General features: G+C 37.8%; 1 protein-coding gene across 4 annotated transcripts in view; it reads left to right on the top strand.

Annotated features, from left to right (window-relative positions):
* USP32 (ubiquitin specific peptidase 32) overlaps window positions 1–20,380 on the top strand; it is a 208,312-nt gene that overhangs the window by 118,303 nt on the left and 69,629 nt on the right. For 2 of the 4 annotated variants that reach the window (XM_075195313.1, XM_075195310.1), the window contains exons 6-13: window positions 7,464–7,595; window positions 8,598–8,705; window positions 9,262–9,377; window positions 10,588–10,650; window positions 11,622–11,705; window positions 16,976–17,037; window positions 17,123–17,225; window positions 20,109–20,295. In XM_075195313.1, the coding sequence (XP_075051414.1) occupies window positions 7,464–7,595; window positions 8,598–8,705; window positions 9,262–9,377; window positions 10,588–10,650; window positions 11,622–11,705; window positions 16,976–17,037; window positions 17,123–17,225; window positions 20,109–20,295 (855 nt within the window). Of the gene's footprint in view, window positions 1–7,463; window positions 7,617–8,597; window positions 8,706–9,261; window positions 9,378–10,587; window positions 10,651–11,621; window positions 11,706–16,975; window positions 17,038–17,122; window positions 17,226–20,108; window positions 20,296–20,380 lie in introns of all 4 variants that reach the window. The other 2 variants (XM_075195311.1, XM_075195309.1) reach the window with 1 other exon arrangement.

The raw sequence follows: 20,380 nt of genomic DNA, 5'->3' as shown, positions 1-20,380 counted from the left end.
AGGGTTATTTTTTCGTTTTGCGAATGCAGGTTTTTGGTTAGGAATAATTGTGTATGAGCATTATTTAATGTACTTAGTGCAGTAGTTATTTTAATGATGCCTGAACGCCAGCATCTCTGAGTATTTATTATGTAGACAGTACGTCACCTTTCTTATGGTTATTGAAGAACAGGCTAATTTGTCTTCTGTTAACTATAGCGAATATGCTGAGCTGCATTTTCCTGAGACTAGGAATGAGTTCAAATAAATGTGGGATTGATGTATTTTACCTTATGAATTAAACAATGTGAATTAACTACATAATTAAATTTGAATGATTACTTAAAAGAGCACACATAATTATTATTTGTAACTACCAGTTTAAGTCAGATATTTACCAGCAAACATTGTAGATTGTCTCATGTCCACTGTGTAGATAAGAAATAATGCACAGAACTTAAGCTAGGTACACACTACACAGTTTTCATCCAATAATCGGCTAAATCAGCCAACATACGACCGTTCGTTCAAAAGTCGGGTCAGTGTGTGTAGTGACACGATGGTCGAAAGTCTGCCCAAATGAACGATTGTCGTCTCATTTGGTTGGTCGTACCGTTTAATATTTTCGTTCCAATCTCGTTTCCGTTGTGTAGTGTGTATAAACTTCCAATCGATCCACCACATTGAGTACGAAATTACAGTCATTGCTCAGGACAACATGGCTGTAAAAAGTAGAGATGAGCGCACTCGGATTTATGAAATCCGAGCCCACCCGAACGTTGCCGATCCGATTCGGATCCGAGACAGATCCGGGTATTGGCGCCAAATTCAAATCTGAAACTGAGGCTCTGACTCATAATCCCGTTGTCGGATCTCGCGATACTCGGATCCTATAAATTCCCCGCTAGTCGCCGCCATCTTCACTCGGGCATTGATCAGGGTAGAGGGAGGGTGTGTTAGGTGGTCCTCTGTCCTGCTATATCTCGTTCAGTTCAGTGCTGTGCTGTGCTGTGCTCAGTCCAGTGGTGCTGGGTCCTGTGCTCTGTCCTTCTGAGGTCAGTGGTGCTGCTGGGTCCTGTGCTGTGTCCTTCTGAGGTCAGTGGTGCTGCTGGGTCCTGTGCTGTGTCCTGTTCAGTCCAGTGGTGCTGTGTCCTGTGCTCTGTGCTTCTAAGGGCATAGTTATTTCCCCATTATTCCCAAGTTTTGAAAAAATAAAAAAAAAGTTATAAAAAATATTAAAATAAAAAATTTAAAAAAAAAAGTAATTATAACCAAATTTGCAAAACCAATCCAGCAGTATAAGTCCATTGGTAATGCAATATTACCAAGTTCACACATTCTGCAGTATCTTGTGCTACATATAATGGAGACCAAATATTTGGAGGATAAAGTAGGGAAAGATCAAGACCCACTTCCTCCTAATGCTGAAGCTGCTGCCACTAGTCATGACATAGACGATGAAATGCCATCAACGTCGTCTTCCAAGCCCGATGCCCAATCTCGTAGTACCGGGCATGTAAAATCCAAAAAGCCCAAGTTAAGAAAAAGTAGCAAAAAGAGAAACTTAAAATCATCTGAGGAGAAACGTAAAGTTGCCAATATGCCATTTACGACACGGAGTGGCAAGGAACGGCTTAGGCCCTGGCCCGTGTTCATGACTAGTGGTTCAGTTTCACCCACGGATCTTATCCCTCCTCCTCCTCCCCCCCCCCTCCAAAAAATTGAAGAGAGTTATGCGGTCAGCAACAAAACAGCAAACAACTCTGCCTTCTAAAGAGAAATTATCACAAATCCTCAAGGCGAGTCCAAGGGTGTTGGTGGTTGTCAAGCCTGACCTTCCCATCACTGTACAGGAAGAGGTGGCTCGGGAGGAGCCTATTGATGATGTAGCTGGCGCTGTGGAGGAACTTGATGATGAGGATGGTGATGTGGTTATTGTAAATGAGGCACCAGGGGGGGAAACAGCTGATGTCCATGGGATGAAAAAGCCCATCATCATGCCTGGTCAGAAGACCAAAAAAATGCACCTCTTCGGTCTGGAGTTATTTTTATCCAAATCCAGACAACCAATGTATGGCCATATGTAGCTTATGTAAAGCTCAAATAAGCAGGGGTAAGGATCTTGCCCACCTAGGAACATCCTCCCTTATACGTCACCTGAATAACCTTCATAGTTCAGTGGTTAGTTCAGGAACTGGGGCTAGGACCCTCATCGGTACATGGACACCTTAATCCCGTGGTCCAGTTGGATACACACCAGCAACACCCTCCTCGTCCACTTCCTCCACAATCTCCATCAGATTCAGTCCTGCAGCCCAAGTCAGCAGCCAGACTGAGTCCTTCTTAATACGGGATTCATCCGAGGAATCCTGCAGCGGTACGCCTACTACTGCCACTGCTGCTGTTGCTGCTGTTAGTCGGTCATCTTCCCAGAGGGGAAGTCGTAAGACCGCTAAGTCTTTCACAAAACAATTGACCGTCCAACAGTCGTTTGCCATGACCACAAAATACGATAGTAGTCACCCTATTGCAAAGCGTATAACTGCAATGTTGGTGTTAGACGTGCGCCCGGTGTCCGCCATCAGTGGAGTGGGATTTAGAGGGTTGATGGAGGTATTGTGTCCCCGGTACCAAATCCCGTCGAGATTCCACTTCACTAGGCAGGCGATACCAAAAATGTACAGAGAAGTACGATCAAGTGTCCTCAGTGCTCTAAAAAATGCGGTTGTACCCACTGTCCACTTAACCACGGACATGTGGACAAGTGGTTCTGGGCAAACGAAGGACTATATGACTGTGACAGCCCACTGGGTAGATGCATCCCCTTCCGGAGCAACAGCAACAGCTGCATCAGAAGCAGCATCTACAAAATGGCTGCTTGTGCAAAGGCAGGCAACATTGTGTATTACAGGCTTTAATAAGAGGCACAACGCTGACAACATATTAGAGAAACTGAGGGAAATTATCTCCCAATGGCTTACCCCACTTAGACTCTCATGGGGATTTGTGGTGTCAGACAATGCCAGTAACATTGTGCGGGCATTAAATATGGGCAATTTCCAGCACGTCCCATGTTTTGCCCACACCATTAATTTGGTGGTGCAGCATTACCTCAAGAGTGATAGGGGTGTGCAGGAGATGCTTGCGGTGGCGAGCAAAATTGCTGGACACTTTCGGCATTCAGCCAGTGCCTACCGCAGACTAGAGGCACATCAAAAAAGCATGAACCTGCCCTGCCATTACCTCAAACAAGAGGTTGTGATGCGCTGGAACTCCACCCTCTATATGCTGCAAAGGATGGAGGAGCAGCAAAAGGCCATTCAGGCCTACACAGCCACCTATGACATAGGCAAAGGAGTGGGGATGCGCCTCAGTCAAGCGCAGTGGAGACTTATTTCCGTGTTGTGCAAGGTTCTGCAGCCATTTGAACTTGCCACACGAGAAGTCAGTTCCGACACTGCCAGCTTGAGTCAGGTGATTCCCCTGATCAGGCTGTTGCAGAAGCAGCTGGAGAAAGTGAGGGAGGAGCTGGTAAGCCATTGCGATTACAACAAGCATGTAGCTCTTGTGGATGTAGCCCTTCGTACGCTTTGCCAGGATCAGAGGGTGGTCAGTCTTTTAAAGTCAGAGGAATACATTCTGGCCACCGTGCTCGATCCTCGGTTTAAAGCGTATGTTGTGTCTCTGTTTCCGGCGGACACAAGTCTACAGCGGTGCAAAGACCTGCTGGTCAGGAGATTGTCCTCTGAAGAGGACCGTGACATGCCAACAGCTCCACCCTCATTTTCTTCCACATCTATGGCTGCGAGGAAAAAGCTCAGTTTTCCCAAAAGAGGCGCTGGCGGGAATGCTGATAACATCTGGTCCGGACTGAAGGACCTGCCAACCATTGCAGACATGTCTACTCTCGCTGCATTGGATGCTGTCACAATAGAAAAAATTGTGGATGATTACTTTGCTGACACCATCCAAGTAAACATGTCAGACAGTCCATATTGTTACTGGCAGGAAAAAAAGGCAGTTTGGAAGCCCCTGTACAAACTGGCTCTATTTTACCTGAGTTGTCCCCCCTCCATTGTGTACTCGGAAAGAGTTTTTAGTGCAGCGGGGAACCTGGTCAGTGAGCGGCGAAGGAGGTTGCTTCCTCATAACGTTGAAAAAATGATGTTTATAAAAATGAATAATCAATTCCTCAATGAAGTACAGCACTGCCCTCCAGATAGTACAGAGGGACCTGTGGTTGTGGAGTCCAGCGGGGACGAATTGATAATGTGTGATGAGGAGGAAGTACACACTATAGGGGGAGAGGAATCAGAGGTTGAGGATGAGGACGACATCTTGCCTCAGTAGAGCCTGTTTAGTCTGTACAGGGAGAGATGAATAGCTTTTTTGGTGTGGGGGCCCAAACAAACCAATCATTTCAGCCAAAGTTGTTTGGTAGCCCCTGTCGCTGAAATGATTGGTTTGTTAAAGTGTGCATGTCCTATTTCAACAACATAAGGGTGGGTGTGAGGGCCCAAGGACAATTCCATCTTGGAACTTTTTTTTTTGCATTATATGACCAATCAACAGTCGTTTGCCATGTTCAAAAAGTAAAACCAAATTCAAGAAATTAAACCAAAAGTAAAATGCCCTATCATAATTTAAAACAAGAGGTATTGACGTGCTCTAAAACTACTGTATTGTTGTTTATATTTTATAAACACTACACTTGAAAGCTTGAGTCTTTAAATGAAAAAGTAACTGTCCATTACACGAATATTTGCAACAGGGACAATTTTAGGGTTAAGAAAGTCAACTAATAACACTTCGACGCTGTCTGTCTTTATAAACACTACACTTGGAAGTTGGAGGAGGTATTGTGGCCCCGGCACCAAATTTACTACCGGGGCCACTCCACTGTGCAGTCCATATTTAGGTGTATCAGATATTAAACAACGGTGACAGTTGATGCCCAATTTTTTAATTATATTGTTGGCGCTGTAAAAAATTGTGTTCCGGGCACACCACACTACGCAGTCCATACCCTATTTTGGTGGAATTCTGACCCGTGGAGGGCTTTTTAATTATATTGTGGCCTCGGTACCAAATTGTGTACCGGGGCCACCACACTACGCAGTCAAGATAGATAGATGCGTATCATAGATAAAGTACATTCAGTGGTGTGGGGCAAATTGAAAAATATTCAAAATGCACTGACATTATCAAAAACAAGAGGTTTTCACACGCTGAAACTCCAACATGTATATGATGGAGAGGATGGAGCAGCAGCCGTATGTGCAGTGTAATGCAGACCTGTTGAAGGTTTTTTTATATATTTTATTGTGGTGCCCAGTGCCCACTCCTCTACGCAGTCCAGGTACATTATTGGTGCGAATCATACAAGTTCAGGGTTTTTAATTTATATTGTGCTGACCACTCCTCTACGCAGTCCAGGTACATTTTTTGGTGCGATTAAGACCAGTTGATGGTTTTCTTATTATATTGTGGGGACCACTCCACTACGCAGTCCAGAAAGATAGCTCGTTGCAACGTTTTGGACTAAGAACTATATTGTGAGGTGTTCAGAATACACGGTAAATTAGTGGAAATACTTGTTATTGAATGTTATTGAGGTCAATAATAGCGTAGGAGTGAAAATGAGCCCAAAAAATTGATTTTTTTAACTTTTTATGCTTTCTTCAAAAAAAATCCGAATCCAAAACATTAAATCTGAACCAAAACCTTTCGGCAGGTGTTTTGCGAAACAAATCCGAACCCAAAACATCGAGAAAATCCGGATCCAAAACACAAAACACGAGACCTCAAAAGTCGCCCGTGCACATCCCTAGTAAAAAGTCGCTAAAGGGACGTCCGCTCTTCCCGTTATTGTCCTAAACAAGGCTAGTGTGTATGCAGTCCATGGACCGAGCGATCGGACCATCGATCGCATGTAAAATCGATCGGCATAAAAAGTTGGTGGAAAATTCTGTAGTGTGTACCCAGCTTTAGAATCAAAAGATGTTCTCTTCAAGATCATAGTTCCAGGAAAATAAACACAGTTTTGTGCTGTCCCAGCTTTCTAGATGGGATGCTCTGTAAAATAAAACTTTGTTTCTATCTTGCTTTACTCTGGCAATTGTCTTCAGGTCTCTAGAAAATTTGGTAAATGTATAAAATGCCAGTTGTTAGAGTAAATAATAAAGGTGCATACCTGGGCACCTTGTCACATCCGTGTTCTAAAGGCTTTTGGCTTTTTAAAACTATTTCCATCCAACAATTGTCAATAATGTTATAATGCTGGTTTTCTTTAATATATATGCATTTCATAAATCAGGCATAATTATTATATTTTAATAGAAATATATAGATATGATTTTTTGTTTGACATTTATTCTAGTTGTCCAATTGCTAAATTGTGGTATAGCCTGTCATTTATAAATTGAACTGACCCCACTTAACAGCTAAGCCAGCTGGTGATAAGAAAACAAACCCTCTGACTTGCTGTCATTGCATGGTTATTATGCTGGTGTATTGTGCAATTACAAGGCACATTGCTGATTTACATTACTGGGACACTGCAGACCTCACTTGGAGAGTTTGTCATTGCTTAGTGGATGGAGATTTGGATATTTTAAAGGGCCACGAAACCTCAAGCAAATCTAATCTAATATTTAGTATTGAGTATTTAAAGGCAAAGCTTATGAGGACTCTAATGGCCACTGCTGCATAAATTGATTAGCAGACTCTGGCAAATAGTGCAAGATTCAATGAGATATAAAGGAGGACCATTCCTTGGAAATATAAGCCACCCTTCTTTGAGGCTTTGAATCCCCTAAAGCAGGGCCATCTTAACAACATTATGGGCCCCCGGGCAAAGCAGTGCATTGGGGCCCCTAGATATAGATATATAGATGTATACAGATATAGAGATAGATAGATGTACTTGCTCAGTGACCCTTGAAGGTTTTTTTGCAGGTTTTTATCTTTTGCAGGATTATTTATTCTCATTAAGAGCCCTGCCTATGGGGCCCCCTTGCCCGTGGGGTCCCCGGGCAGCTGCCCATCGTGCCCAATGGAAAAGATGGCCCTGCCCTAAAGCTAATTCTTACAGCTCGCTGATAAACTATATTCTGATTCATTCATTCTGCAGCAGGCGACTACTTTAGAGATCAATTAGTTTTTCTGTTACTACGAATTTGTGTATTTGAAAACCTCCCTATGTTCCCTAGTGCTTCTGCTCCTGAGGCTTGTTTGCCTTGTCCAGGTTCTGAGTAGTATTTCTAGTTCAGATATTTCTTTATGTGCAAGTACAAAGGTATGTTTTTGAGCAAAATATGAAATGCATACATTTCTACCACCCATAATTATTTGAACAAATATTAATTGAATTAATTTGCATTTGCCCATTTTGAATGTCTGTGTTTTTATCTCTTAGAAATCTGTATTTTACAAATAAACTTTTACTGCTATTGACTATTGTTTTTTTTGTCTTGCCTTGACAGTGGAGGAATCTGACATCATTGATCTGGAAAAAAGATATTGGTTGTTAAAGGCTCAATCACGGACTGGACGATTTGATCTGGAAACATTTGTCCCATTGATTTCACCTCCAATTCATCAGTCTTTGAGCGAAGGTATTTTACTGAAGAGTAGAGGTACAGTAGTTTAGCCATATAAACATGTTAGAACTTGTTCAGTGGTAGTACAAGCTTCCAACAATTAATCTACTAACCTCTGTACCTCTTAAACAACCATCTTTTTGTCTTGTAAAATGTGCCTACAAATCACATACAATTGTATGTGTTTTATAAAAGCACACATACAGGCAACAATCCACCAGTTATACTTGTTGCTTTCACAGGTTGTGCGGCTTGTAGGATTCTTTTTGTCTGTGTTTTCATAAGTTTAAACAATAATTTCAGTCCTTGTCCAGCATTAAACATATTTTAAAGCATTAAGCATTTAATTTGCTTTGCTTGCAAATATGTTATTTGCTTGGCCTTTAACTATGAAAGGATTGCATAGAGCCCTGTATTTTTTTTGATTGACAGTCACACACTAAAGGGTAGATTTGTCAAGCTGCGGGTTGGAGAAATTGGAGATGTTACATATAGCGACCAATCAGATTCTAGCTCATTTTTTTAGTACATTCTACTAAATGATAACTAGAATCTGGTTGTTATAGGCAACATATTCACTTTTTCAAACCCGCAGCTTGATAAATTTACCACTTGGGTGTCATCTTGACTTGCTAACCCACTAGTAAGTAATGCTAATAAACTATTTTTTATTGACATTCTGGTCTGGTCAGCAGCAGCAAACATTTGTCTGTGTACCTATTTTCCTCAATAGCCTATTGCTAGAATTATGGTCATACAATTTTTCCAACAAGTACAGAAGATATTAGCTCAACGTGCTAAAGAAGAACATTGTTCATATTGAGCTTTGCTTGTTTACTTATGTTCTTTTATGTGTTGGTATTATTGTGGAGATTTGGTCACATATTAGGTAGAAGTAGAGCAGGAACACTGATAAATTCAAAGGTTTCACAAGCTTTCTTTTCCATCTGTTTACAGCTGTATTACAATAAAAATATAAACATTTACTCATTTATCTAATTTTCTTTTCTTATATAGGTTTGTTTAATGCATTTGATGAAAATCGTGACAACCACATAGACTTCAAGGAGATATCATGTGGGCTTTCTGCATGCTGCAGGGGACCACTAGCTGAGAGACAAAAATGTAAATATCATGTTTAACATGTGCATCATTCAGAAGGAAGAAAACAACATGTTTTCTGCAAAAGATAATGATAACCTCTGCCTAATGTACTTCAGGGTTCTAGACTCCCATTGATTTCAGTATGAACATGAGGGGAAAAGTAGATTAAAACTGCGTGTTTTGCAGTATTTTTGATGTTGTGATATTGATCCAAATGATAGCCCTATGTAATCTCTAGTTGTATTGTCTTTTCTTGCAAAATTAAGGCTTATTTTGAGGTTGTGTACTAGTCTGAAATATTAGGCTGCATAGTAGCACTCAATGGCAAATGCCAATTTACTTATGGCTTCAACCTTCTATGTAATTTACGAGTTTCTGAATATCCATTTTGTGGCAGAACTGTCAAATTTACCAGCATATTCATACTTAACAGAAATTCCATTAATTCTGTCTGTCTTAAGAGGAGAGTATGTATGTGAATATATGTGTATGTGTGTGTGTATAAATAACATTATTGCATAAAGTCTGTTTTTAATGGCGCCTATCTAGCTCTTAACATTTCTTTTATCTGAACCAGTTTGTTTCAAGGTATTTGACATTGATCGAGATGGTGTTTTGTCTCGCACTGAACTGGAGGAAATGGTGCTTGCGCTACTTGAAGTCTGGAAGGATAACCGCACTGATGCCATACCTGTAAGATTTATATATTTTATAATGTAACTGACACAGACTGCTATCCTTAATAGTGAAAGCGTTATGTAGTAGCATGGGTCAGCCTTATTAAGCAGTAATGCTGAACTTCATTGTGATTATTACCAGTAATGCTAAACTGCATTTTGATTATTAGCTGTAATGCTAAACTGCATTTTGATTATTCCCAGTTATGCTGAACCGCATTGTGATTATTGGCTGTACTGCTGAACCGCATTGTGATTATTACCAGTAATGCTAAACTGCATTTTGATTATTAGCTGTTATGCTAAACCGCATTTCGATTATTACAGTTGTTTTTTTACAATAACTGTGTTACACACACAATTTGTGTGCTTCACAGTGTGCATGTTGTGTAATAGTGGAAATTCTTTCTATGGGCGCTCATGCCTTTGCAAATGGCTTTTTACATAGCTTCAAAGTGGAATTAGGAGCTTGGAGAAGGACATAATATTACATAGTTACTTAGGAGAAACTGTACTCAAAGGCCAAAATGCTAGATGGGGTCTATTACACTTAAATGAACAGAACGGGGATATGTCTAGACAAAAGAAAATTTTGTCAGGCGCTCTAAGACAAACAATATATTGCTGTGTGTCAGCATGTTCATAAATATGAGAATTTTGTGGACAATATAGCTATGTTGGGATAAGCTCACCTGCACCGTCAAGGCATCTCTTGTAGGTGAGTCCCTAGCATGTGAATCAAATTTATTTCCATGAAGTTTCTGAGCTTTTCAGATGCACAAACGGACTAGATTTGTACACCTTGTTGAGCGATTGCTTTAGTGGGAAACTTCATGAGCAACAGAGCTTGCACAGTGTGTCTCATTCCTGCTTCTCTGCTATATCATTTACTTGAAACAATGAATTGAAATAGTGGTATGGGCAATTTTGGTTTACTGGAGATGGTAGATGACGATATACAGTGCTTTAAACTGATCAGAAGTATGAGACACACACATATATAGAGCCAGAGGGGTTCACAAAACATCCCAACCAATCAAACCTAACCAAGATGGGAAGATGGACATATGCATGCTCAAACCATGGTGATACACCTCCACTTGTGAAATGTTTCCCTATGCCAGTGTTTCTTAAATAATTTCACAGTATTTTTGCTTTGACTAATGTAGCAGTAAATAAAGTATTTTTAAAATCACATACCAATTTTTTTTATTTTTTTTTTACAGGAAATACACTTGAATCTATCTGATATAATAGATCACATATTAAAAACACATGATACGACTAAGGTAAGCTGAATTATATATATATATATATATATATATATATATATATATATATATATATATATATATATATATATATATATATATATATATATATATATTAGTATGTATTTATTTTTCATAAAGAATTTGAAGGAGAGGTTCAATTCAGCGCTGTGCGTGTCCGGAGCAGTCCACAGACACATCTAGGTGATGTCCAGGCTGAAATCTCTATTTTTTTTTTTCCTGGCACCAATAGTGGTATACAGTAAACGTGAGCAGGGTTTTCTTACCGTAATATGCAGCAGTGTGCGCAGCTGGATATCTTGGTGATGGCCAGCGGTACATTGCGTTGAATTCAATCTCCCAATAAGTCTTAATTATTTATTTATTATACAATACTTGCACACAAAGCTTTAATTTTTTACACATCTGCTTAAGTTATTCTACACAGCACATGTTGGAGCTGCTTGCAGTAAGGATAGTATTTGACCAGTGTCCAGCAGAGCCTAAACTGGTGTTCAGCAGAACCCCCCAGCCGGCTGCTCCTGACCTTAATTTTGGAGTTGTTAAAGCTGAGAATAAGGAATATTGGAGGCAGCTGACTTCTGCATCACGTGACTTTCTCTTCACAATGCTGGGAGGTCACCATGCATAATGGAAGAGGGAGGGAAGGAGGAGGGAGTGCAGTGTGCTTTGCCTCCTTTCTCTGTGCGGCCCCCTTGAAGTTGGAGGGCCACAAGTGCAGTCCTCATAGAGCGAGTGGTTGCCCATCACTGACCTAAACCATGTAATATTTATCTTTTATTTTATGATGGAAAAATTGTTTTCTCTGGAACAAAGACATACAAGAATAATGTAGTGATAATTTAGAGTTATTTTTATACATCCACCATAATAAAGTTGTTTACAGTTCAGTTTTATTTTAGATATAACATGTTTTTTGTATTTTGGTTTTTTCTTCATTATAATTTATTTACTTATTTATGCTTCAGAGTGGACACCTTACACTAGAAGATTACCAGATATGGAGTGTTAAAAGTGCTCTTGCCAATGAGTTTTTAAACCTTCTTTTTCAAGTAAGTGGTTCACATTTTAAAAACAATGCAAACTTTTATTGTGGGGGGAGGAATTATATATTTTTCTACGGTGGGATAAATAGTCTTAAAGCTGAGGATCAAATAAAGCCATGTGTATTTCCTTAATGCATTTTGAATTAATTTTTTTTGTTTTCTCATTTGGATTCTGTACTATCTTGTGAAGTTTTACCTCTAGGCAAAAACTATGATTATACACCTGCTTAATGGGCAAGAAAAGAGAATATATATGTGAAGGTTATTTTTAAGTTTCTACAGTGTAACTTTTTGTATGAAAGCATAGCATTACAAACTGCTTTTAGATACACAAACTTTCTGGGGTAAATTTAAATAATAGAAGACAGTGTTTAGTTACTCTTGTAATATAAACATTTTTTTAGGTGATTACTAAAGTATAAAAATATCACAAAAATAAAATGTATAGGTGACTAACAAAATAATCATATATAATACAGATAAACAAATAGAGTGAAATTAACACCATGCAGTAGCTCTTGTCTCGGATACCTGTTCCCGGTATGAATCTAGAATACGCAACCAAGAAAAAGAACACCAAACATAGTGTAGTATTATCAATTATTTCGAAACAGTGAAGTGCTCAAAATAATATCCGTATACCAAATGTATAAATCAAAATAGCTTATCCGAAGTGCTTTTTCTTCTTTATATATTCAAACAGAATGTTTTCCTTCACAAAGCTACTGTTTTGCTTACAACAAAGAGTAAAAATGCAAACCAAAAGTGCTGTATATTAGCTTTGAATAAAATACAATTTTAATGCTGTCTGGAGTTCTCCATTAAAATACAAGTCGTATGTATAGCCTTCAGCAACATGTAATTCAAATTCAGCTTGGCGACAGACATACTTTAGTGTTGAATAAAGTATCCCAAATTTTAAAGTAATCTTATGATAACAATTATTTAATAGACATAAAACTTTTATGTTTGCAAATTCAAGTAAATTATATAGTTGGTGAAAAATTAATTCCAATTGGTGAACTTGTGCTAGGCATCCCCTGCCTGTTGTTCCAAACGGTAAGCTGACAATGCATGTGAAAAGGGTAGCACGTGAAAGAGCAGTGTTTTGATCATTGGTTAATTGGTCATTTGCAAATTTTCTCAAGTCTGGGAAAATCTGAAATAGGAACCTAAAATCAATCAGTAACAGACTATAACCCATTGTCAGCTTAATTAGACAAATGATAGAAAGCATTTAATAAAGATGAGCCTTTTTTTGCGCTGTACATGTCCCGTTATAGCACAGTTAAGCCATGTGACATTATTCATGGTGAAGAATATGAGACTAAGCTTATGTTACAATATACTCATTTGCCTACTTTAACATTTTGTTTTACAACTCAAATTATAATAGCAATTACTTTTTTTGGTGGGTTTATTGTTTATAAAAGCTAAATTTCAACAAAGATCAGGCTACAGCTTCTGTTTCTTGCAAGTCTTCAGATTTCAATCCTACATTATATATACATATGTGCCAGCTGTAGGATTGTAACATAACAAAGCACTATTATGTATCTGACACACTCTTAAATATAGTGTGGTATTGAAGCTGGTTTAACAAAAATTCTTGTATATAAAGAACTTCAAATTGAATGTCATTGCTTTGTAACATGTGACTCTAACTGTACAGCACCTTTGATGATCTGAAACTCCTTGTTCACATTTGAGTATTAGCTTGTGTTTGAACAGCATTCTGCATAATGTGTAGCACATTAGAGCATTGTTTCAACATGTGCTCTCTAGAGCCCTTATTTTCAGACTATGATGCAGGGTAGGGATCAATGTTCTATGTTTCAAGGTCTGCTTGAACTTCATTTAAAGTCCTGTAACTGATGTTAAATGAAACTGCTATGCCTATGTAGTCAAAGGTTGTTTTCAATAAGTAAACATAATTAAATTTTTCGTTCTATTTTGTACATTGTGGCTAGTTTTTGCGTTTCAGTGTTGTAAGGGAGTGGAGTTGAAAGTGCCATTTCCATTTTTATATAGCCCAGCTTACATCAAATCATACTAATCAAAGTAATTGAAGACAAGCTTAATGGACTTCATTTGCGAAGCACAGCGCTAAACACCTTTTGTGTTGTATCAGTGACCCTAGCTGGTCCATCTAGTAATCATCAAGGTGCACGCTTTCTTTTCACTCTCCTCTAATTCTATGTTGGTGCAAATTCCAGACGTGTTTGTGATGTGGAAATGGCTGTGCATTGGTAGGCTAAATAGCTTCTGACAAAATTAACCCGTGTCTATGTGTCTCTGGTCGATAATTTAAATTGTAAGCTCCATTGGTGCATGGACTGATGTGAATGATGAAATATTTTTAATATGAAGGTGCTATATAAAACAACTGTTAATAAGTAATAAATTAAGGCTCACAGTGACACCAAAGAGTATTTTGGGCTGTTCTTTGTCCATTTTGCACACCGTAAATGACCTTCACTGAAAGCACTTTGCTTATTTTAAAAAAAATATATAAAACTCCAGCACAGCATTATGGAGCAAGTAGACTAATCACACACTAGATGTAACATGTTAATTATTTAGTATGTTCAGTCCTCCAGGGTCACTCATGTGATGATGGCTGTAAAATTTGGTGATGCTTGGTTTGCAATTTGGTGTGACCCTGTAAAAAAGTCGCAGAACTGACTTATTTACTGTATTTTACAAGACTACAACAGAAATGTAGGCAACTACTTTTAAGGGCATTTAAAACTTTTATTAATGTGCTTTGTCCTATAAAACATTCCACAAAATAAATGTTTTTTTGTAAATGTTTTATGCTTTTTCAGAAATATAACTAGACTAATATAACCTGAAAATTAGTAATATTATGATACGTATCCTAAACGATATTACTAAGTGTCATCCCATGAAAACTGCAAATAAACATTAACTTTTTACAGCTTGTGCTAAATTTAAAGAATGTTACACATTATAAATATAAGCTTGAGAATTTTAAGTCACCACATCTGTTAAAAGAAAGCAACACATTTAAAAGCCATTTTAATTGTAATGTGACAATGTGTAATTTGGAGATGCTCCGTTTTCAGCTTTTACTTTAAAAAAAAAAGAGAAGGCGCAAGTATGTGTTCCTCTGGACTTGAAATAGAAAATGTGCAGACCTATGAATCATTCACTTAAGCGTTCAAGAAAACCCAAATACCATGTTAAAGTAAATGCAAAATGACATTGGCCCCATGGGCTTCTCGCAACACACTTTAGAAACTTACTATGACACAGTCTTATGCAGTATTTCATATGATGTCAAATCTGACATTATGCTACTATTCTGTTTTGCTAATGTCGACACAGAGGGTTATATGTGGGGAGAAAGTTTTTGCTTTAAATGACCAATTTAACTGTTCTCTAAAGAGTGCAATGTATTAAGCTGTATTTCTGAAAAAATATAAGACACAAGTTAACCCGTGCATGATACTCATGCATTCTAGTCAAATCAAGCTACTTAAGGTGTTAAAAAGGTTCTTGTCATGCATTTGGGCCATAGCCCAGGCCTCAACCACCAACCACTCCCCACTGTCACCCCCGGCAACCACCAACCACTCCCAAATGTCACTTCTCCTTCAAGAAATATATATATATTTTTTGAAAATCTTTATAAACACTTTTAACAATTAACAAATTAAATTAACAAATTAAAAACATCTTGGTATACCAAATTTCAGCCCTTTCTGAATTTTTTTCCCACACACACTAAGAATTTAGTAGGTCAGTGTATACCTCCACCCAGCAGGTGGCGCTGCAGCTTGGTTTTATTTTTTCCACACACACACACACAGACAGACTAACACACGCCACTAGACATTTATATTATAGATAGCTTAATAAAATAAAAAAAGGCTTGTATTATACCAAATATAATATTTCACGAGCAAGGCTAATCTGATTGTTGTATAAAAATGTTATGTGTTCTCCAGTAGCTGTACTAGAATGTAGTTTTGTGTACTGATAAATGCGAGAATTTGAATGCACATCCAATCAGCATGGACTATAAATACCGGCTTATGTACACATATGTGCTTGCTTTGTATGTGGAAAATTGAGAAATTTTTCCCTTTTTTTCTTTTCATTCTTTTTTTCTCTCCACTGCTTACAAAATGGTACATGTGCCATCACACCCAGTTGCAAAAAAACATTTTTCATTTTTTGTATAATAAATATCCAGATCTCAATACCTGGAAGTTGGCAAAAACTTAACTAGCCAGTGTCATTTGGTAGGGATGAGGGATAGGGTTTGGAACTTTCTCCATTGACTTTGTTGCTTCACTCATCACATTGGGTGAAATGGTAACTGTTTGAAGATTCTGTGGGCAACATGTGGTAATTGGAATTTTATTTATCAAGCCATAGTGTCTAAGGGACATATTCAATTAAGCCGAACATCGCGACTGCGCATTTTTTTTGTTAATACTATACCGCAACATTGCGTATTTCCCTTCGCAACCCTATGGGGTGCGAACTAAAATCCACAATGTTGTGGTCGCGCAGGAGTGCCTTTGGATCCCTTTCAAAGGCACTTCGCACTTAATTGTATATGCCCTTAAGTGCCATGTACCTTGCTTCAAAATATAGACTAATCTTTTATGATGTACAATACATTTCACTGCAGTTAATACTGGAATGGTGTAGAAATACAATAATGAAATAACTGTGAGAAAAAAGAAAGTTGCATTTGTATAAAAAATTTTTAATAAAAATTATAAATATATATTAATGTAGATTGTAATATACACATACAGTACTAGAAATTACACTAATAGCTAAATATCTTGTAGTGTGTGGGGTTAGGGAACAAAAGTAAATGATTTTGTATGGAAATACTATTTTAGTAGTAAGGAGATGAGGGGCATAGGGTATGTTTTAGAATATTTGACAAAGCATTGTTTGGAAGATGGAAAATTAGATCTAGGAACTTGCTCGCACAGATACAAAATGATTGGTTTATTGTTTGGTAGCGGTAATCAGAACTGTTTATATTAGAATTTGTTATGCGTTTTTCTTTTTCACTGTATAGAAGATTGTTTATAATCATTTTAGAGGTTACTTGGTTTGAATAATGAATAATCTTCTTGAACACAAATGCAAATTTCCAATTCAGTATAGCATTTTACCATTCACCAGCGGTTAGACAGCTTAGTCTCCTAGTAGCATTTAATTGTACAACAATTATTACAAAGTATTATTTTAACATCAAAGTTATTTGTACTCTTAACTTTTAGGTTTGCCATATAGTTTTGGGTTTAAGACCAGCCACCCCAGAGGAAGAAGGACAGATAATCAGGTAAAGTAAAATGATTAATGATTCCGTTTTGAATAAAGTGAGAAACAGTATTTTTCACACAAGAACTTTTTGTATTTGTCAACAGGGGATGGTTGGAAAGAGAGAGTCGATATGGCCTCCAAGTTGGGCACAGTTGGTTTCTTATCTCTATGCAGTGGTGGCAGCAATGGAAGGAATATGTCAAATATGTAAGTGCTTTTATTATTTATTTTTTCCTTCATAGCAATCAATCTACAAACATGTATGTGTGTGGGATTATAGTAAAAACAAATGATATGTAACTTGTGTTGTTGCCGAGTGATGGCATGGCAGCTTTGGTAGGTCGCTCTATACTACTAAAATCATATATTTCAGGTACATGCAAATGTAGTAGCTTTTTGAGCTACTAGTGGTTTCAAATTCAGATTTATAATAACAGGGGTTAGCAGCAAAAAAAAATAGAAACAGGAATAATTATATGGGTTTTGGTGGTGAGATATTTTGTGGTGTTACCTTGGACAATGCAATGAGGAATTAGGTTGGAAAACAGACAGGAGACTACAAGCTGTAACTATATATTTTATTAGATAATGCAGACATATATTGTACACAGCACAGTACAAGGTTGAATAATTTTATATCAATTCTGAATATGGCTTTGCACAAGTAAAATAGTACATAAGCACTGAGAGTAAGCATTTATTTTCTCTTCAGCGTGATAACTGTAGTAACTAACTATTCACTAATGGTAACTATTATACTTATTTTATGCTAGGAATAAAATGGATGCTACCAGATTGTCTGTACTTAAAATCCCTGGAGTATTAAAAATACCAAAATACTTCAGCGTTGCTGGTTTACTTTTTATTAACAGTGTAGTGTTCAATTGACTGTAGCTTACTAATATGACTTGCATGTAAAATACAAGACACACCAATATACTGTATGTGTAAACTCTTTTGATGCAATGACTTTTTGTATACGTCCTTAGAGATGTCATGATTTTATCATTTATTCGGAATGTGCAATATGTTGCATCTTATATGGACATTGCAAGCCATCTTGGAGTCGTTCTGGGTATCAAAGGTCTTCTGCATTTAAATGGTCACATAGTCCTATGTGTTTTCTAATATCTTTATAATGTTCACTTTGATTACATTACCCCATGTGTAATGAACTCTGATAACAAGTTTCATTGCCAGCTAAATGAACAGCATTTTGCAGTTTCTAGCTAAAATGGTTACTAATGGCATAATTGTGGGTGTCATTCAGTGGACAAGTGAAAATTTGTTGTGACTGTAGTGTAACAATATTTTTTTCCACTGTCATTACTTTGACATATACTGCGTCACTAGCCCCAAGGATTGAACATCTATGTAATTCTGAGAACAGAGTTGCCATGCATAAATGTTTTTTAAAGAAGTAGTAATGTATAACCGCATAAACCAATGATTGATTATTTGCTAACTAACCAAATATTGTCATTTATAATGAACTCTTTTTGCAAAAAGTATTTGTTTTGCAAGGATATCGTGGTTGTGTGATGCACTCGCCTGATATGTATGCTCTTAGGAAGTAGGTTTTTTTTTTTTTTTTTTTTTTAGAATTTAAGCATGTTGACTATTGGACCACTGAAAACTTATGTAATCATTCCATAGTATTGTATTTTGGCTGTACTTTCAACATTTAGTGCCATATTAATGCACATTATGCCTTTGAAAGTTCATAGCTACTGACATGAAAGTGTGCATGACCTGCAGACAGAATCTAATGTTTAAGTTACTATTTTGCTCTTGAAAGCTGCCAGAAGTGCATTTAACAAGGCATTACTAGGCATAGACACAGGATCTTTGGCACCACAGGTTTAGACGAATGGGTTTAATAGAACATCTGTTTAATTATAAGCTATGTGGTCCTAAAAATCCTGATCATTAGTGTCAATTACTTAAAAGCATTGGAATTTGCTGTTACTGCATAAAATTATAGGTTTTTATGAGACGCTAACATTTTTTTTCTTTCCAATTCTAAGTGGCTTAGTGCTGCTGATAAATGGACTGCTTTTACTAAGGGTGGGACTTGCTCTTGTTTGTAACTCTTACTGTTTGCTTGTTTTTCTGGGGAATAGTTGTGTTTTACTTTTATTTTTTTTTACTGTTTGTGCTTAATTGAACCATGAACATGTGAATGTAATTTAAAGACTCTTTGCAATCCCTGAGTAAACATAGGTAGTTGTCTGCTTCGTCTTCGCCTGCTCTGTTATTTTCCCAGACCTTTCCGGAGCTGACTATACCCCCAGAGTTGGTGCTACCACTAATCTACACAATGTCACTCATTTAGTGTTTTTATTTTCCCTGTGACCTATCTACACTGAGCACCAGCTTCTGACTTGGAGGGACATCAGCCAGCAGCTTCTTGTGAGACTACTGGTCTCTGCTCATCCATGTCAGTGACAGGATGGGAACATGGCCCTTTGTTATGACACCCAGTGCCACACTCCCACTTTAAGTGGTGCCATAGTTTTTAACCGTTAATCCCTCCCCCATCCCATCCACACAAAGTATGTGGTGGAGCAGCTCCTGAGTGCAGGTAATGGCCAGGCAAATGTCACTACATCTGGCCCTTTCAACACCAGTTACATCTCTTCATCGGTTATTTGTCCAGTGTTATGCTTTTTGATGAGGAGATATAAAGTTTACAAACCAGTCAATCCGAGTACTTGGTCTCATGTAGTGATTCAATGGTGGTACTACTTTGTCCGTAGTAATGACTCAGTGGGGATACCTTCTTTTAGGCTATAATTCTTATATTATAATTCAACTTTCTTTCTGCTGTCAGAAAACTTTCCACACCTTGAGTACTGTAGCCGTCCTTAGAATTCACTGTACTAAGTGTGGAGGAGTGTGGGACTGTTACGATTGATTTGTCTGGCCATGGCTTCTATTAAGTTACAGGGCACAGTCCCTATAAACCTTCCAGCTAGTAGGCCCGAGTTATTTGCAGATCCAGCATAAATAAATTAAATATTTCAATGCTTTACTTGTTATCCTGTGTCTCAGTTTTCACACTTTTTTTTTTCTTTCTTTTTTTTTAAGGAATCTAAACCTGTTGTCGTTATTGAGCCTTCTCCTTCATTAAATGGCAGCCGACACACACTGGGGACATCTTCATTGGATCAAAGGGATGATGACAGGGCAGGCCCTAATGTACATGGCTCTACAGAAGATAAATTTTCCGATAACATATCTACTGCATCGGAAGCTTCAGAGTCAACAAACAGCAGTAAGAATAAAGGCTGTTTCCAAGCAGTGCTTTTATGTCTGGTTCTATCTGAGGTGAAGTCCATAGGGAAATGAATATGTTTTCC

This window comes from Mixophyes fleayi, chromosome 2 (assembly GCF_038048845.1).
Source record: "Mixophyes fleayi isolate aMixFle1 chromosome 2, aMixFle1.hap1, whole genome shotgun sequence".
Classification (NCBI taxonomy): Eukaryota; Metazoa; Chordata; class Amphibia; order Anura; family Limnodynastidae; genus Mixophyes; species Mixophyes fleayi.
Note: the sequence above shows the minus strand (reverse complement) of the source record. Positions and strands in the feature narration are given on the sequence as shown.